The 13074-nt window shown below is 46.4% G+C and overlaps 1 protein-coding gene across 12 annotated transcripts in view; it reads left to right on the top strand.

Annotated features, from left to right (window-relative positions):
• The window catches only part of DYSF (dysferlin), a 220569-nt gene that overhangs the window by 57203 nt on the left and 150292 nt on the right, over nt 1-13074 (top strand). For all 12 annotated transcript variants that reach the window (XM_077766310.1, XM_077766308.1, XM_077766305.1 and 9 more), the window contains 4 exons: nt 599-629; nt 1219-1334; nt 3235-3361; nt 4948-5051. In XM_077766310.1, coding sequence (XP_077622436.1) covers nt 599-629; nt 1219-1334; nt 3235-3361; nt 4948-5051 — 378 coding nt within the window. The remainder of the gene's footprint in view (nt 1-598; nt 630-1218; nt 1335-3234; nt 3362-4947; nt 5052-13074) is intronic.

Here is a 13074-nt window from a genome sequence, read left to right as displayed (position 1 = left end):
AAAACAACTGGAATCTAACCTGAGTCCTTCTGTAATAAATGGGGTTTTATGTCTTGAGTCTCTAATCTTTGAAGTATATTCTTGTTTTGAGAACCCAGAGGTTAAGGTAAAAAATTATTTTTTTTCTAATTATAAAAGTAGTCCATGGTAAAAAAAAAATTTAGGGCAGATTTAGGTTCATAGCAAAAGTGAGTGGAAAGGACAGTTCTCATATACCTCCAGCTGCCCGCATGCATAGCCTCCCTGACCATCAATGTCCCTCTGATCTTTGAACTTTAATAGAAAATTGTAAAATACAGGAAAGGAAAAATAAAAAAACATAATCAATCTACCACCTGAATCTCCTGCCCAGAGACAGCACAGTCACCGTTTTGTTGTGTTTCTTTTACTCTTTCTTCTTATGCATAGATACGCTTTACCAAACTTTGATCGAATTGTATTCTGCTTTTTTCCTCATGTCATGTCAGCTTATGAACATTTCCCCATGTCTCCAAATGATCTTCAAAGCATGGTTTTTAACATGACAGCATAATGCTCCATACTTCATTTAACACTCCAGAGGCAAGAGTTTGATTTGTGTTTCTCGGTTTGATTTCAGATGGACGTGGGTACCATCTACAGAGAGCCCCGTGAGTCATGTCCTCATCACCTTGGCTATATCCTTGCATTTTGGTTTTGGAGGCTGTTGGGGACAGCCATTGGGACAATCACTTTTCTTCCTTGGGGGTTTTAGAATCTAGAGATAGAGTCTGATCCTGGAGATGAGAGCTGCAGGAATGAAGAGAAGGCAGGCTTCCATCTTTCAAGTAAAACAGGCCCTCGGGGAGATCAGACCCTCACGTGGGTCTTAGTTGGCTCAGTCAGGGATGCTACATCTGGAAGGGTCAAACAAGGGTTGGTGGGGAAGGGGTTACCTCTGACAGGGGGTGGGGCATTTTGATAAGTCTAGGATTTCTCCACACCCTGGTTTCTGTTCTGGTTTGGTCACTTCCTCAGAGGGAAGTAAGTGGCCTGGGGTCTGGCTTTGGTAGCCTCTTATAGGTGTTTATGTTGACATTTCTGACTTGGACCCACATGAACATTCGAAGTGTGGCCCCTAGGTCTGCATGAATAAGTCCCTCCTCTCTCCCAAGTATAGTTGGCCCTGGGCTCCCAGATGTGGTTGCAGACTTGGCCCCTTCCAATTCTGCCATCACCAACGGAAGTTGTCTCTCGTAGGACACGCCTATCTCAGGAAGTGGCTGCTACTCGCGGACCCTGACGATTTCTCTGCTGGGGCCAGAGGTTACCTGAAAGCGAGCCTTTGTGTACTGGGCCCCGGAGACGAAGCGCCGGTGAGTCCATGGCCTGGGTCGTCCTCATAGCCCCTCGCCTGGCAGGAGAGGCACCGAACAAACAAACAGAAACACAGCTTGGTTTTTCTGATTTATTTATTTATTTTCTTAACCTTTATTTATTTTGAGAGAGCGAGTGTGTGCAGCTGGAGAAGGGATGAGAGAGAGAAAGAGAGAGAGAGAGAGAGCAAGTGGGGAAGGAACGGAGAGGAAGGGGGAGCAGGAGAGAATCCCAGTGCAGAGCCTGACTCAGGGCTTAAACTCATGAACCTCAAGATCATGACCTGAGTGGAGGTCAGATGCTTAATCAACTGAGCCACCCATGCGTCCAGTTTTTCTGATCTAAAATAATATGTGGTAATTATGAGAATTGTAGAACACGTGGAGAAGTGTAAATAAAAAATAAATCACTCATAATTCTACCCCTCAGAGACAGCTGTGGGATTCATGTCTTGTTGCATATTCTCCAAGGAGGATATACATGTGTATTTCCCTATTTTTTATTACTTTAAAAAATTGAGGTATTGACATATAACATTATATTCGTTTCAGGCATACAACAAAACAATTCATTATTTGTATATGTTGTGAAATGATCGAGATAAGTATAGTTAACACCTACCACCATACATAGTTATAAAAGTCTTTTTTCTTGTGATGAGAACTTTTAAGATCTATTTTCTTAGTAACTCCTGAATATGCAATAGAGTATTATTAGCTAGAGTCTCCATGCTGTGCATTACATCCTCATGACTTACTTATCTGATAACTGTGAGTTTGTACCTTTTGACCCCCTTCGTCCAGTTCCCCTCCGCCCTGCCTCTGGCAACCACCTATCTGTTGTATATTTTTCTCTTTTTTTGGAAAAGTGAGATCATTCTCTATATCTCCTCCACCTGAGCATGTACCATTATCCTCTTTGCATGCCAGTAAGTCAAGTTACAAGTTGAGAGTGGGAAGAACAAGACAGGCATGTGGAACTGGAGAGGTAACAGCATCTTTGTGTGCTTGGCAAGAAGAGAGAAAGTTTGGAGTAGTCGTGGGAGAGGAATGAGGGGTTCATTCCAGGTAAACAGAAGGGTTTCTGAGCAGACACAAGAGCGCCCGCTCCGGGTTGGCAGCTTCGTGGTGGGGCGCCATAATAGTCAGTGGCCTGGCAGCGGGGGAGAGGAAGGTGGATGGCGTGGGCAAGGCAGGAGCGGTGGAAGCACTGGGCCGAGGGGCTGGGGCATCGGGACATGGCTGGTGGTGCCAAGCAGGGAGGATGCAGGGGTGCAAGGCTTAGAATTGGTGAAAGGGGGGCAGAGAAAAGGGAACGCCTGAAGTGTGCCAGGCTGCGTTGGGAGCCTCACCCTGTGACTGGGAGGTTGGGGGAGACAGATGGGTTGCAAGCTGTCTTCAGAGAAGGGTTTCAGAGGTCACAGTTTTGCTAGAGGAAGGGCTCTGGGCGGCCGGAAGTTGAGATGTGGCCATGCCTCCAGCTGCTGAAGGGGACGGGAGATTAAGGCACTGCCGGTGGAGGAAGGAAACCGTGCTGGTGACTGACTTGTCCACATGGATATTGGTTATGTGCTGGGAGAAAAAGACGAATAGGAAAGTGGTGAGGCAGGGACTGGAGTCATCGAGGAAAGCTGAGCACGCGTCCTCGGCTTGGTGGTGTCCGCCGTAGGCCACACGCATTTACACGTTATTGAAGTTGATTTTCCTAGCAGTCTGCAAGGTGGGTGTTATTGTTTCCACTGTCTAGGGGAGGAAGCAGTTTCGAGGGAGGAACCTGCTGAGGTCGCATGTTCGTAAGCAGCAGGGCAAGATCTACCTTTGTTCAAAAAGCACCATCTAAGGGGTGTTGGTTGAAGAAGAGAGACTGTCGTGCTCAAGTGCATATTTGGTTGCATTGTAGCTGGAGAGAAAGGACCCTTCTGAAGACAAGGAGGACATCGAAAACAATCTGCTCAGGCCAACGGGCGTGGCCCTTCGAGGAGCCCACTTCTGCCTGAAGGTCTTCAGAGCTGAGGACCTACCACAGAGTGAGTCTGGCGTCCTCCCTGGGTTGGAGGCCCAGGATTTAGATTGTGAGTGGGGACCCTGGGAAGCAGTCACTGAGACTTTGGGAGGTCTCAGTGTCTCCGCAGATGAAAAGCATCCATCCATGTGCTGACCCTTGATGCTAGTTTGACTGGGATTCAGCACTGAAAGTCCCACAGTCTGGGGACCCCCTCCATCGCTGGCTGGCTGGGGAACTGGGTTACCTTAGCTGCGGCCCTGTCCTCATCTTCCCAAGAAAGAGTGACAGGGTGGCCACTGCCTGGTTTCTCACTGTGACTTGACCGGCACTGGGCCCACCCTGTGTGCTCGGGACCTGGCGGAGGAATTATGCTGACTATTTCAGAGCCGTGGGAGTCAGTCTGGGCTGCACATTAGAGTCACCGGGGACTCCTGAAGGTGTACAGACACCTGGGCCCCACCTCCAGTGTTTCACATTGACTTGGTTTGGAGCAGGGCTCCCACACTGGTCGTTGTTATAGGGAGAGCCTCTGTTTTGAAGCACGTATTAGCATAATCAAGCCAATTTCTGTCCATAGCAGAGTCACTGAGAACGTTTGCAACTTAGGTCTTTGTTTCTAAGTTTTGCATAAAGCTACTTATTTGAGGTTTTGCTCAAACTTTGACTAGTGACTCAATAGGAGAAATGCATTCTTTCTGTACAAGCTTAATTGTACCCAAATCAAGGAGAAAGCCTTTAAGTAAGTAATGGGTTTTAAATGGGCATTAAAATATATGCTTAAGAACATTCTGCATTTATGGGTTGAAACTAGGTAGAAGTGAGACTGGTGAGCTCCCCATGGGGGGCTGGGGAAATAGAAATGTTGGCTTCATTCAAGGTGAATGTGCTTTATATTTAATTATCTGCAATCTTGTTTAAATATAAATAAAACAAAATAAGTGGGTAAATAGGACATAAGTATTTGCTAATTGCTACCTCTTGTCTTCATGTAGACAGCGGCTGGTCTATAATCTGTAACTGCCCTTCCTCTCATTTGTATACACACCGACATCTATACATGCCATAAGTATACATATACACACGTCTATTTATCTATATATATATACATTTGTAAATAATATGACTAATTCAGTAAAATATTGATTTGGAGCAGCATAGACTAAAACTTCTTTTTTTTAAAAAGCAGAATTGACTTATTGGTCAAGGTCAGGTAAAATCACTGTGCTAACAGACATAAAGGAAAATGTGAAACAGGTCCCAATTATGGGATATTCTTATAACAACTTCCAGTCTTTTTCTGGATTGTTAACTGCCCTTAGTGATGTGGATTGCTAATCAATCAATCAGTCATCAGTCAGTCCTCCCTCCATTGTCTGCTGGGTCTGTTCAGGAAGCCCTTGAGAGCAAGGGCCAGTGAACAAGCTGTTTGGGCAGGGTAGAGGAGCAGCGTCTGCCCTCAGGAGCTGCTGCTCCAGGTGTCCCCTGGCTGGGGGAGGGGCACAGTGTCTCCCTCAGGGGGTCCCAAGACTGTCTGGAGACAGGGAGGTGGAATGCTGGGGTTTGGGAGGGCTGACAGCAGGCGGGCAGTGACCAGCGTGTTCTCCCCAGTGGACGATGCCGTGATGGACAACGTGAAGCAGATCTTTGGCTTTGACAGTAACAAGAAGAACTTGGTGGATCCCTTCATGGAAGTCAGCTTTGCAGGGAAAATGGTAAGGAGCAGGGGAGCAGGAGGATTATCTCGGGAGGGTGACTGCTGGGTGTGTTTGCGGATGGGTGCCGGGCAGAGTGAAGGACAAGGGGAGGGGCACACAGCGCCCTTGGCGCTGCCCTGCAGAAGGTGTGCACGGAGGGGCTGGTCGGGGGATGCACGGTGAGACACTCATCCCTGCCTGGCTTTCTGGCACACGCGTGGACAGGTCTGCTTGGGGTATCTGAGACAGACACACAGGTGAGAGATGCGGTGAGGACAGACAGACAGTGGATAGATAGAGGAGTATTTGGGAGAAAATTAAGCAGTAGGATGGAAGCGAGATGTGAAGTCACAAAGAGAGGGAAACTTAAAAAGGAATAAAAACATAATGATTATTTTTAAAAAGTTGTGGCAGGAGTTGAGTGGAGAAAGACCACTCTGGTGGGGGCCCTGGGGGTGACTNTGCAGGCACTCTCCACTCTCCTCTGCCCATCCTCTGGGCTCTCCCTGGGCTCTCCCTGCAGCTGGGCCACTCCTAGGCTTCAGCCTCACCCCTCCACAGACGACTCCCACAGCTCTGTTTGACTCTGACCCCCGCTTCAGCGTCAGACCGCCGGCGGCCTCTGCACAGCTCTGTCTGCTGCCCCTTGGGTCCTGTAGAAGAGCCTCTCCTGCCCACCATGACCTTCATCAAGAACCTCCCTCCTAACCAGGTGCCACCGTCAAAAGGAGAAAACGTGGGCCTGCCTTGATTCTTCCCTCTTTTTAAACCTCCTTACATCAAACATGCCACCCTAGCTTTTGATTTCAAACATGTCCCAGCCCTTCCTTCTCCTCCGCCCACTGTCCTCTCTTCCCAGGACCACACAGCAGCCTTGGGTTTCATTCTCTTCTCTGGGTTCTCCCCATAGAAAGCCGCCAGAATAATTAGTCTAAAACAGCCCTGTTTGCACAATGAAGTTCAAACAGTGTAATCCGGCCGACCAGGTGCCGTGCATCTGAACTTTCTAGCCTCCTCATGGCTAAAGTCAGCCGCTACGGTATTTGAGCGAGTGAGACAATGGTGCCCCCTGCCCGGAACATGTAGCTCTGCAGCCCCGGCTCCCGCGCCGCGTTTTGAGGGGGAGGGGAGGGTGTTCAGCCTCAGGGGCTCCCTTCCTTCACCCTCCCGTGCATACAGATTGCATAGCTCACACAGCTGCCTTCTGTCCTCTCATCTGCTCTGCCTCTTCCTTCTCTCCGAGGTCACACCTTTAGGCTTTACACATGCCTGTGCCCTTCTTCACTCTTTGCCCTAAGTCCAACATCTTACAATGTTCAGCTTCCCTGAGCTCCCAGGCCTGATGCGCTAGGTCCTTGGTGCCCTGTGCCCTCTTTTAGAGGTTTTCCATTTCATTACAGTCGTTGTTAGCATCTGTTTCTCCGACTTGTGGATAAGAGCCCAATCATTTTTAGTCCATAACCTCAAAGCAGAGACTGTGGTGGAAATGGTGGGAAAATGACATATCAGGTGGGTGCAGACTGCCCTCGCTCTCAGAAGCCCTGGCAGGGGACCTCTGTGTCCTGACCACAGGGGCTTGGCAAGGGTGGGGTCAGGGCCCTCTGAGGTCGTGCCAGCCTTGTGGAGAGTTCCACCTGCCACAGAACCAGGGTTGGGAGAGTTGAGTCAGATGGCCTGGATGTTAACAGAAAAATTGGGAACAGGGCAGGGGAGAAAGAAGGGCTGAGAATCCGAGCTGGGTGGCTGGAGGGTGGGTGCGGGCCAGCGGGCTCCCCCTTCCCTCCCTAGGCAGAGGTGAGGAGGGGGAAGACAACCCACGGGTGTTACAGGACAACTGCAGAAAGTTTGAAAAATTAACAATTGACACTAAAAGGTGAGGGTGGTGATGGAGGTGGTGTGGGTTCCCATTCACACAGCACTTTGCCATTTTCCCTTCACTTAATCTCTTCGTAGATTTGTTTTGAAAAGGAGCAGGGTCTGCCAGCCCATCCCACCAACAAAGGGAGGCCCTGGGATGGGGGTGGGGTGGGGGAGAGAGAGGTGTCTTATTATCTGATGCCCAGACTCACTCCCCACCTTTTGCTTCTTTTCTCTTTTTATTACTGATACACATTTTGAAAATTACAGAAAAAAGTCAAATGACGCATAATGCACCATACAAAATTCATTTTTGGTGCCCGTCTTTCTAGGTTTTTTACCCATGTGTAGATAATAGATATTTTTCTGACTCTTCTTTTGAATATTTTAAAACATCAAGTTAGAAGAGTTATTCAATGAACACCTACCGCTGGTATGACCTCCACTTAGACGAAGCACTCCCTAACATTTTGTCACATTTACTTTCTGTGTGTAGATACTTTTTTTTTTTCTGGCAGAATCATTTGAAACCTAGCTGCAGACCGTACTCCTAAAGGCTTCAACATGCATCTCCTGAGGAAAAGAAAACTCTTTGTGACAAAATTTTTTGTACCTACAGTAACCTTATCACGCCTATGAGATTAACAGTCATTCCCTAATAGTATCCCATACTGGCTCATATAAATTTACTCTGATTATCCCCCCAAATTTCCTTTAGAGCTGGCTTAATTTTGTGCTGATCGAAGACCTAACAATAATTTATGCTTTGCATTTGGTCCTTGGGCCTCTTTATNCCCCATCCGCCCCCCTGCACCTCCCCCTCCAGTTCTCCTCACCCCTTGATATCGATTTTTTTAAGAGGCCAGGCCATTTGTCCATGTTCTGGATTTGTCTGATTGTTTCCTTCTGGTGTTGTTTAACTTGTTCCTCAGGCCCTGTATTTCCTACAAATAGTAGGAAGTTAGATCTTGAGGTCAGATTAGATTCAGATTCAGTATTTCGACGAGGATGTGTCACAGGTGGTGTTGTGTACCTCATACTGCATCACAACAGGAAGTGAGGAGAGGTTGTCCAGCCACTAGTGATGGTTGTCTGATTATCTGCTTGAGATAGTGTCTCCAGAACACTCTCTTGTCAAATAACACACTCAGTTTTGTGTACTTGGCAAGTAACTGTGGGCGTGTCTTGGTGCTGCGAATCTCGTTTTTCGGCAGCTTCTTACCTAATGGCCCATGCAGCCATTGACTTCCTTGTCTGAATAAGTCATTTACTTGGGGTTGCAATGTGGTGATTTTCTCATTATCGTTCCTTCTCTCTTTACCAGCTGGGGTTTTTCGGGAAAGAAGAGCTTTCCTCCGCCTTGGTGCCTTTAAGTATTACTATGGACCTCAATAGTTTTTATTAATTCAGCGTGTTAAAATCAGTCACGATTGGGTTGGCTGCATGAACCGTCCTGAAGTTGGCCACTGGGGACCCTTCAAGCTGGCTCCTCCATCCCGACCTAACTCAGGGTCTCAGTGAAAATGTATGTGGGAGAGGTAACTCCGATTTTAAACTCTTCCACACGGAGGTGTAAATGCTCACTGTGGGTCCTCACCCAAGTGCAGTGTTAGTGTGGGTTTGGGATCAGGGTCTGATGCCCTGTACTTGGCCTCAGGAAGGACTGTAACAGAATGAACGAAGGCAAGAAGGAAGAGGGAGGGTGTGGCTGGATAGGCCTGTGGGACACTTCTTCCAAAGACTGGGATTAATTTCCCAATTTGACAGATAGGGAAAGTCATGTCTCAAGATTGGCTTTATTCCACATTCCTCCAAGTGGTAGGGTGCTTTGATGGTGGTGAGAACCAAGACTGACCTGCCTTCAAATTTAATGGCTTCTTTTAGAGCTGAGTTTCAGAGTTCTGGGCCTCCTGGCTGCTCCTGTGTCCATGCGGGCACCTTGACCTCCCAAGGTCTTCTATTCTGAGATGCCCTTGGCTGGTCCCGGGCATTTTTCTAGGTAGGTGCACATGTGATGGAGGTAGGGGACCTGGCCAAAGCAAGGGGCTACAGATAAAGCTTATTGGTGACTGGGCTTCTGCAAGAAGCAACAGCCCCCATTCTTGCCCCTAGAAGGACGGGGCTTATTGTGACCGAGGTAGTCGAGACCCTCCCTTTTGAAAACTTCAGCCTGTTGGACTCCCCTGGCCACTGTGTCACCCTCTCCTCCAGCTATCCTTACTGCCTGTCTCATTCTTTCTGTCCTTCTCTCTCAGCCTGCCATTATGTCACTTTTTCTCACTACTTCCTAATCTGGAGTCCTGGGGTTTTGTCTTCTGTGTGCCTACCCGCCCCAGCCTGGGCCTCATTGCACTTCCTCTTATGGACACTTGGTGGCACTATTATTCAAGATGTGAACCATACCTGATTAAACACACACACACACACACACACACATTCTTGGTGGTATGTGAGAAGGAAAGGAAAGGTACTTGGGGAGTAGGTTGGAAGATTTTAAAGGAAATTTTTTTCTGAATGGAAGGAAAAAAAAACTATCAATTATTAAAAAAATTGAAAAAAAAATCAGAGAAAACCAAAGAAAAAAAAGAACCATATTTCTGTACTTCACATCACTCTGGAGATAACCACTGTTAACATTTTTTTTTTACCACTGTTAACATTTGTGGGTATTTCCTTGTACTGTGTTTTTCTCTGCACTGTTTTCACTCTCAACCCTCCCCAATCCTGCACTGGAAAAAATTAGGTTTAGATTAAGTTGATTTTCATTATTTGTGAATATTTGCAAATTCACCTACTCGCTAATTTTTTTAAAGTTTATTTATTTCGAGAGACAGAGTGGAGGAGGGGGAGAGAGAGAGAGAGAGAGAGAGAGAATCCCAGGCTCTGAGCTGTCAGTGTGGAGCCCAATGTAAGGCTCAAACTCATGAACCATATCATGACCTGAGCAGAAACCAAGAGTTGGACGCTTAATTGAGTGAGCCACCCAGGCACCCCTATTTGTAATCCTAAAATTAATAGTCATGCTGCTTCGTGATCATTTGCAGCCTGTGCAGTATGACTGAGGCCCATGTTGCTAGCTAATTTGGAACAATGTGACCCTGCCTTTTTGTCTCAGTTCTCATCCTGTAAATAAGTGTCCTTTTCTTGGTCTGCCTGGTGTTGTGTTTTTCACATTTTTGTGCTCTTTATTGGTGATTTGACTGTTTAAAATGCTCCCCTAGTGTAGGGCTGAAGGGCTTTCAAGTGTTCCTCTGTGTAAAAAGGCTGAGTGTACCATACAGAGTAAAGATATGTTAGATAAGCTTCATTCAGGCATGAGTTATAGTGCTGTTGACCGTGAGTTCAATGTTAATGAATCAACAGCATATATTAAATTTTTTAACGTTTATTTTTGAGAGAGAGACAGAGACAGAGTGTAAACGGGGGAGGGGCAGAGAGAGAGGGAGACACAGAATCTGAAGCAGGCTCCAGGCTCTGAGATGTCAGCACAGAGCCCGATGAGGGGCTGGAACACATGGACTATGAGATCATGACCTCAGCCAGGGTCTGACACTTAACCGACTGAGTCACGCAGGTGCCCCACAACAGTGTATATTAAATAAGAATCCTTAAACAGAAACACAAATGACACAAGGTTATATATTGATTAGTTGACAAAACTGTTGCAACTGAGGCTGGTAGGAGCCTAACCTTGTATTTCCCCCAAAACAGTGGTTTAATATTCACAAATTCAGTGTTCCTGGTGATTTATAGAATATATAACTACCATCAATAAAAAGAATCAATTATATCTACTCAGTTTGGTAAACTGTTTTTATAGTCTAGTATTTTCTTAGGTTATTAAACAGCTTTTGAAATAAATTTCTGATGGTTGTATAGTATTCTATTAGATGATTATGACATAACATATAATCTATTTGGGGATGACTTTTTTGTTACGGTTGCCAGTTTCCTCTTTTATGAACATCTCAGTGACAAATCAGTGTACCAGAATTTTTCTTCATACTCAGATTGCTTTTTTATAGGGAAGTTTCTAGAACTGGGCAGAGGGCATGCTTATTTTTAAGTATTTGATATAGATGGCCAAATAACCCCCNNNCCCCCCCCCCAGGATTGTGGTACGAATTACATTCTATCAAGAAGTGAAGGAGAGTAAAACAGAAAACACGCTTAGAGAAAAGGGGGAGGGGAAGGGGAGGAAGCTTGGTGCTGGCTCCGCCAAGTGTGTGGGGGGTGGAGCAGAGTGCGGGAAGACTGTTGGGGTTTTCTAGGGCCAGAGGCAGGGCTGGCCTGGGTGTGGCAGGGGACCTGCTATGTTCAGGCTCCCAGACCCACAGCCCAGGGTGGCCAGGTGGAGACACCTGCTGGAGAGGACGCCTTCAGCAACTTGGGACCAAGGCTGAAGCAGGCCCTGAGGGCATCGCTCCTGGGAGTGTGGCGACAGCCTGTGTCTTCTTGTCCCAGGGAGCTGAGGCACGGTGTTGGCAGGGACTCTTGGCTGTGTCTGGTTAGAGTCCTTTCTTTTACTTTTATTTAAAAAATACGTCATCAAAGATTTGAATTAGGTAATATATTTATTATGGAGACTCTATGTATGTATCTGTCTATGTATGTATCTCTCCCCCCATCCTCTATGCAGCAGCTGTCATGAAAGCTCTTCCTGTTGCTCCATCCCATTCATCCATCACTTCCTCCCCGGCAGAGAGAAGCACTGCAGTTAGATGCTTTTGCATCATTCTGGTTTTGTTATGCGCATGCAAGCAGATCAGACTACAAATTCCTATGTGCTATTCTCTTAACACAGATGGTTGGATGTTATACCCATTGCTCTGCACTTTGCTTTTTAATTTGTCTCCCCCTCCAACTTTTACTAAGATATTGACATACAGCACTGTATAAATTCAAAATGTACAGCATGATGACTTGAGTTACAAACTGCAAAATGATTATCCTAAGTTTAGTTAATACCCATCTCTATATAGATACAGCATTATGAAAAAAAGACAGAGAAATATTTTTATCCCTGTGACGAGAGCTCTTAGGAGCTGTCTTAACAACTTTCAAACCTGCCATACGGCAATGATCACTAAAGTCATCATGTGGTACGTTACAGCCCCAGTACTTACCTTTTTCAATCAATAATATAACTTGGAAATTGTTTCGTATCACAGAGCAGTCCTCATTGTTCAGAGCTGCATAGTAGCCCGCTGTGTGGACGGACCGTCATTTATGTAACGTGCCCTCTGTTGGTGGACACATGGGTTGTTCCATATCCTTGATACGTCACGCTATGTGCAGTGAATCACTTCATTACGCGTGTCATTCTGCACATATGCAAGTATTTCTGTATGGTGAATGTCTAGAAGTGAATGTAGAACTGGTAGGTCAGAGGGTTTTTACATTTGCAATTCGGGTGGATAGTGGCCAGTTGCCCTGTGGAGGGTTGAGCTATTGTTTTCTTCCACCAGTGCAGTATGAGAGTGCAGTCTCCCTGTAGCCCTGCCGCCAGAGGGCTGCCAGATTTTAGAGAGTTTTATGAATCTGATGAGTGAGAAATGGTGTCTTGGTTTTATTTGTGTTTCTTTTCTTATGAGGGAGATTGAGCATCTTTTCATGTGCTTTACAACCCTTTGAGTTTTCATTCACTCTCTGCCCATTGTCCCATGAAATTGTTTGTCTCTCTTCTTTTCTTACTCCTTTCTTTGCTGACACAAGGAGCAAATCCTGGCATCCAGACTTGCCTCCAGGCTTTGCCTGGGCTGTTCTCACAGAGAGGTGGGGAGGGTGGGGACAGGGGTTGACATTGGGTGGATCAGGGGTGGAGACAAAGTCCTGGAAGCTGTACCCTCATTTGATAGAGCCCCTGAGATGCTCATTAAGTGAGATAATGCTCATAAATGCTTAGTACAATGCAGGGCCCACAGTAAATGCTTTGAGAAAGGCTGCAGGACATGCAAACCTACTAGGATCTATGTATCTGAAATAGGTTACCTGCTGTCCCTGTGCAGGTACCAGATGTCCTGGAGCTGGCTGTGCCCGTGGCACGTCCTGGGGTATTCCTAGCGCATGCAGAGCACACAAGTCACTGGTTTGGATCTAGATTCCACCTCTGCTAGGTTTCTTGATTGTGGAAATCCCAATCTTTTTTTTTTTTTTTTTTATTTTTTTACTTTTTTTTTTTTTT

Source organism: Crocuta crocuta, unplaced genomic scaffold (assembly GCF_008692635.1).
Source record: "Crocuta crocuta isolate KB4526 unplaced genomic scaffold, BGI_CrCroc_1.0 scaffold113, whole genome shotgun sequence".
In the NCBI taxonomy this organism is placed as follows: domain Eukaryota; kingdom Metazoa; phylum Chordata; class Mammalia; order Carnivora; family Hyaenidae; genus Crocuta; species Crocuta crocuta.
This window is presented reverse-complemented; position numbering and strand designations above follow the sequence as displayed.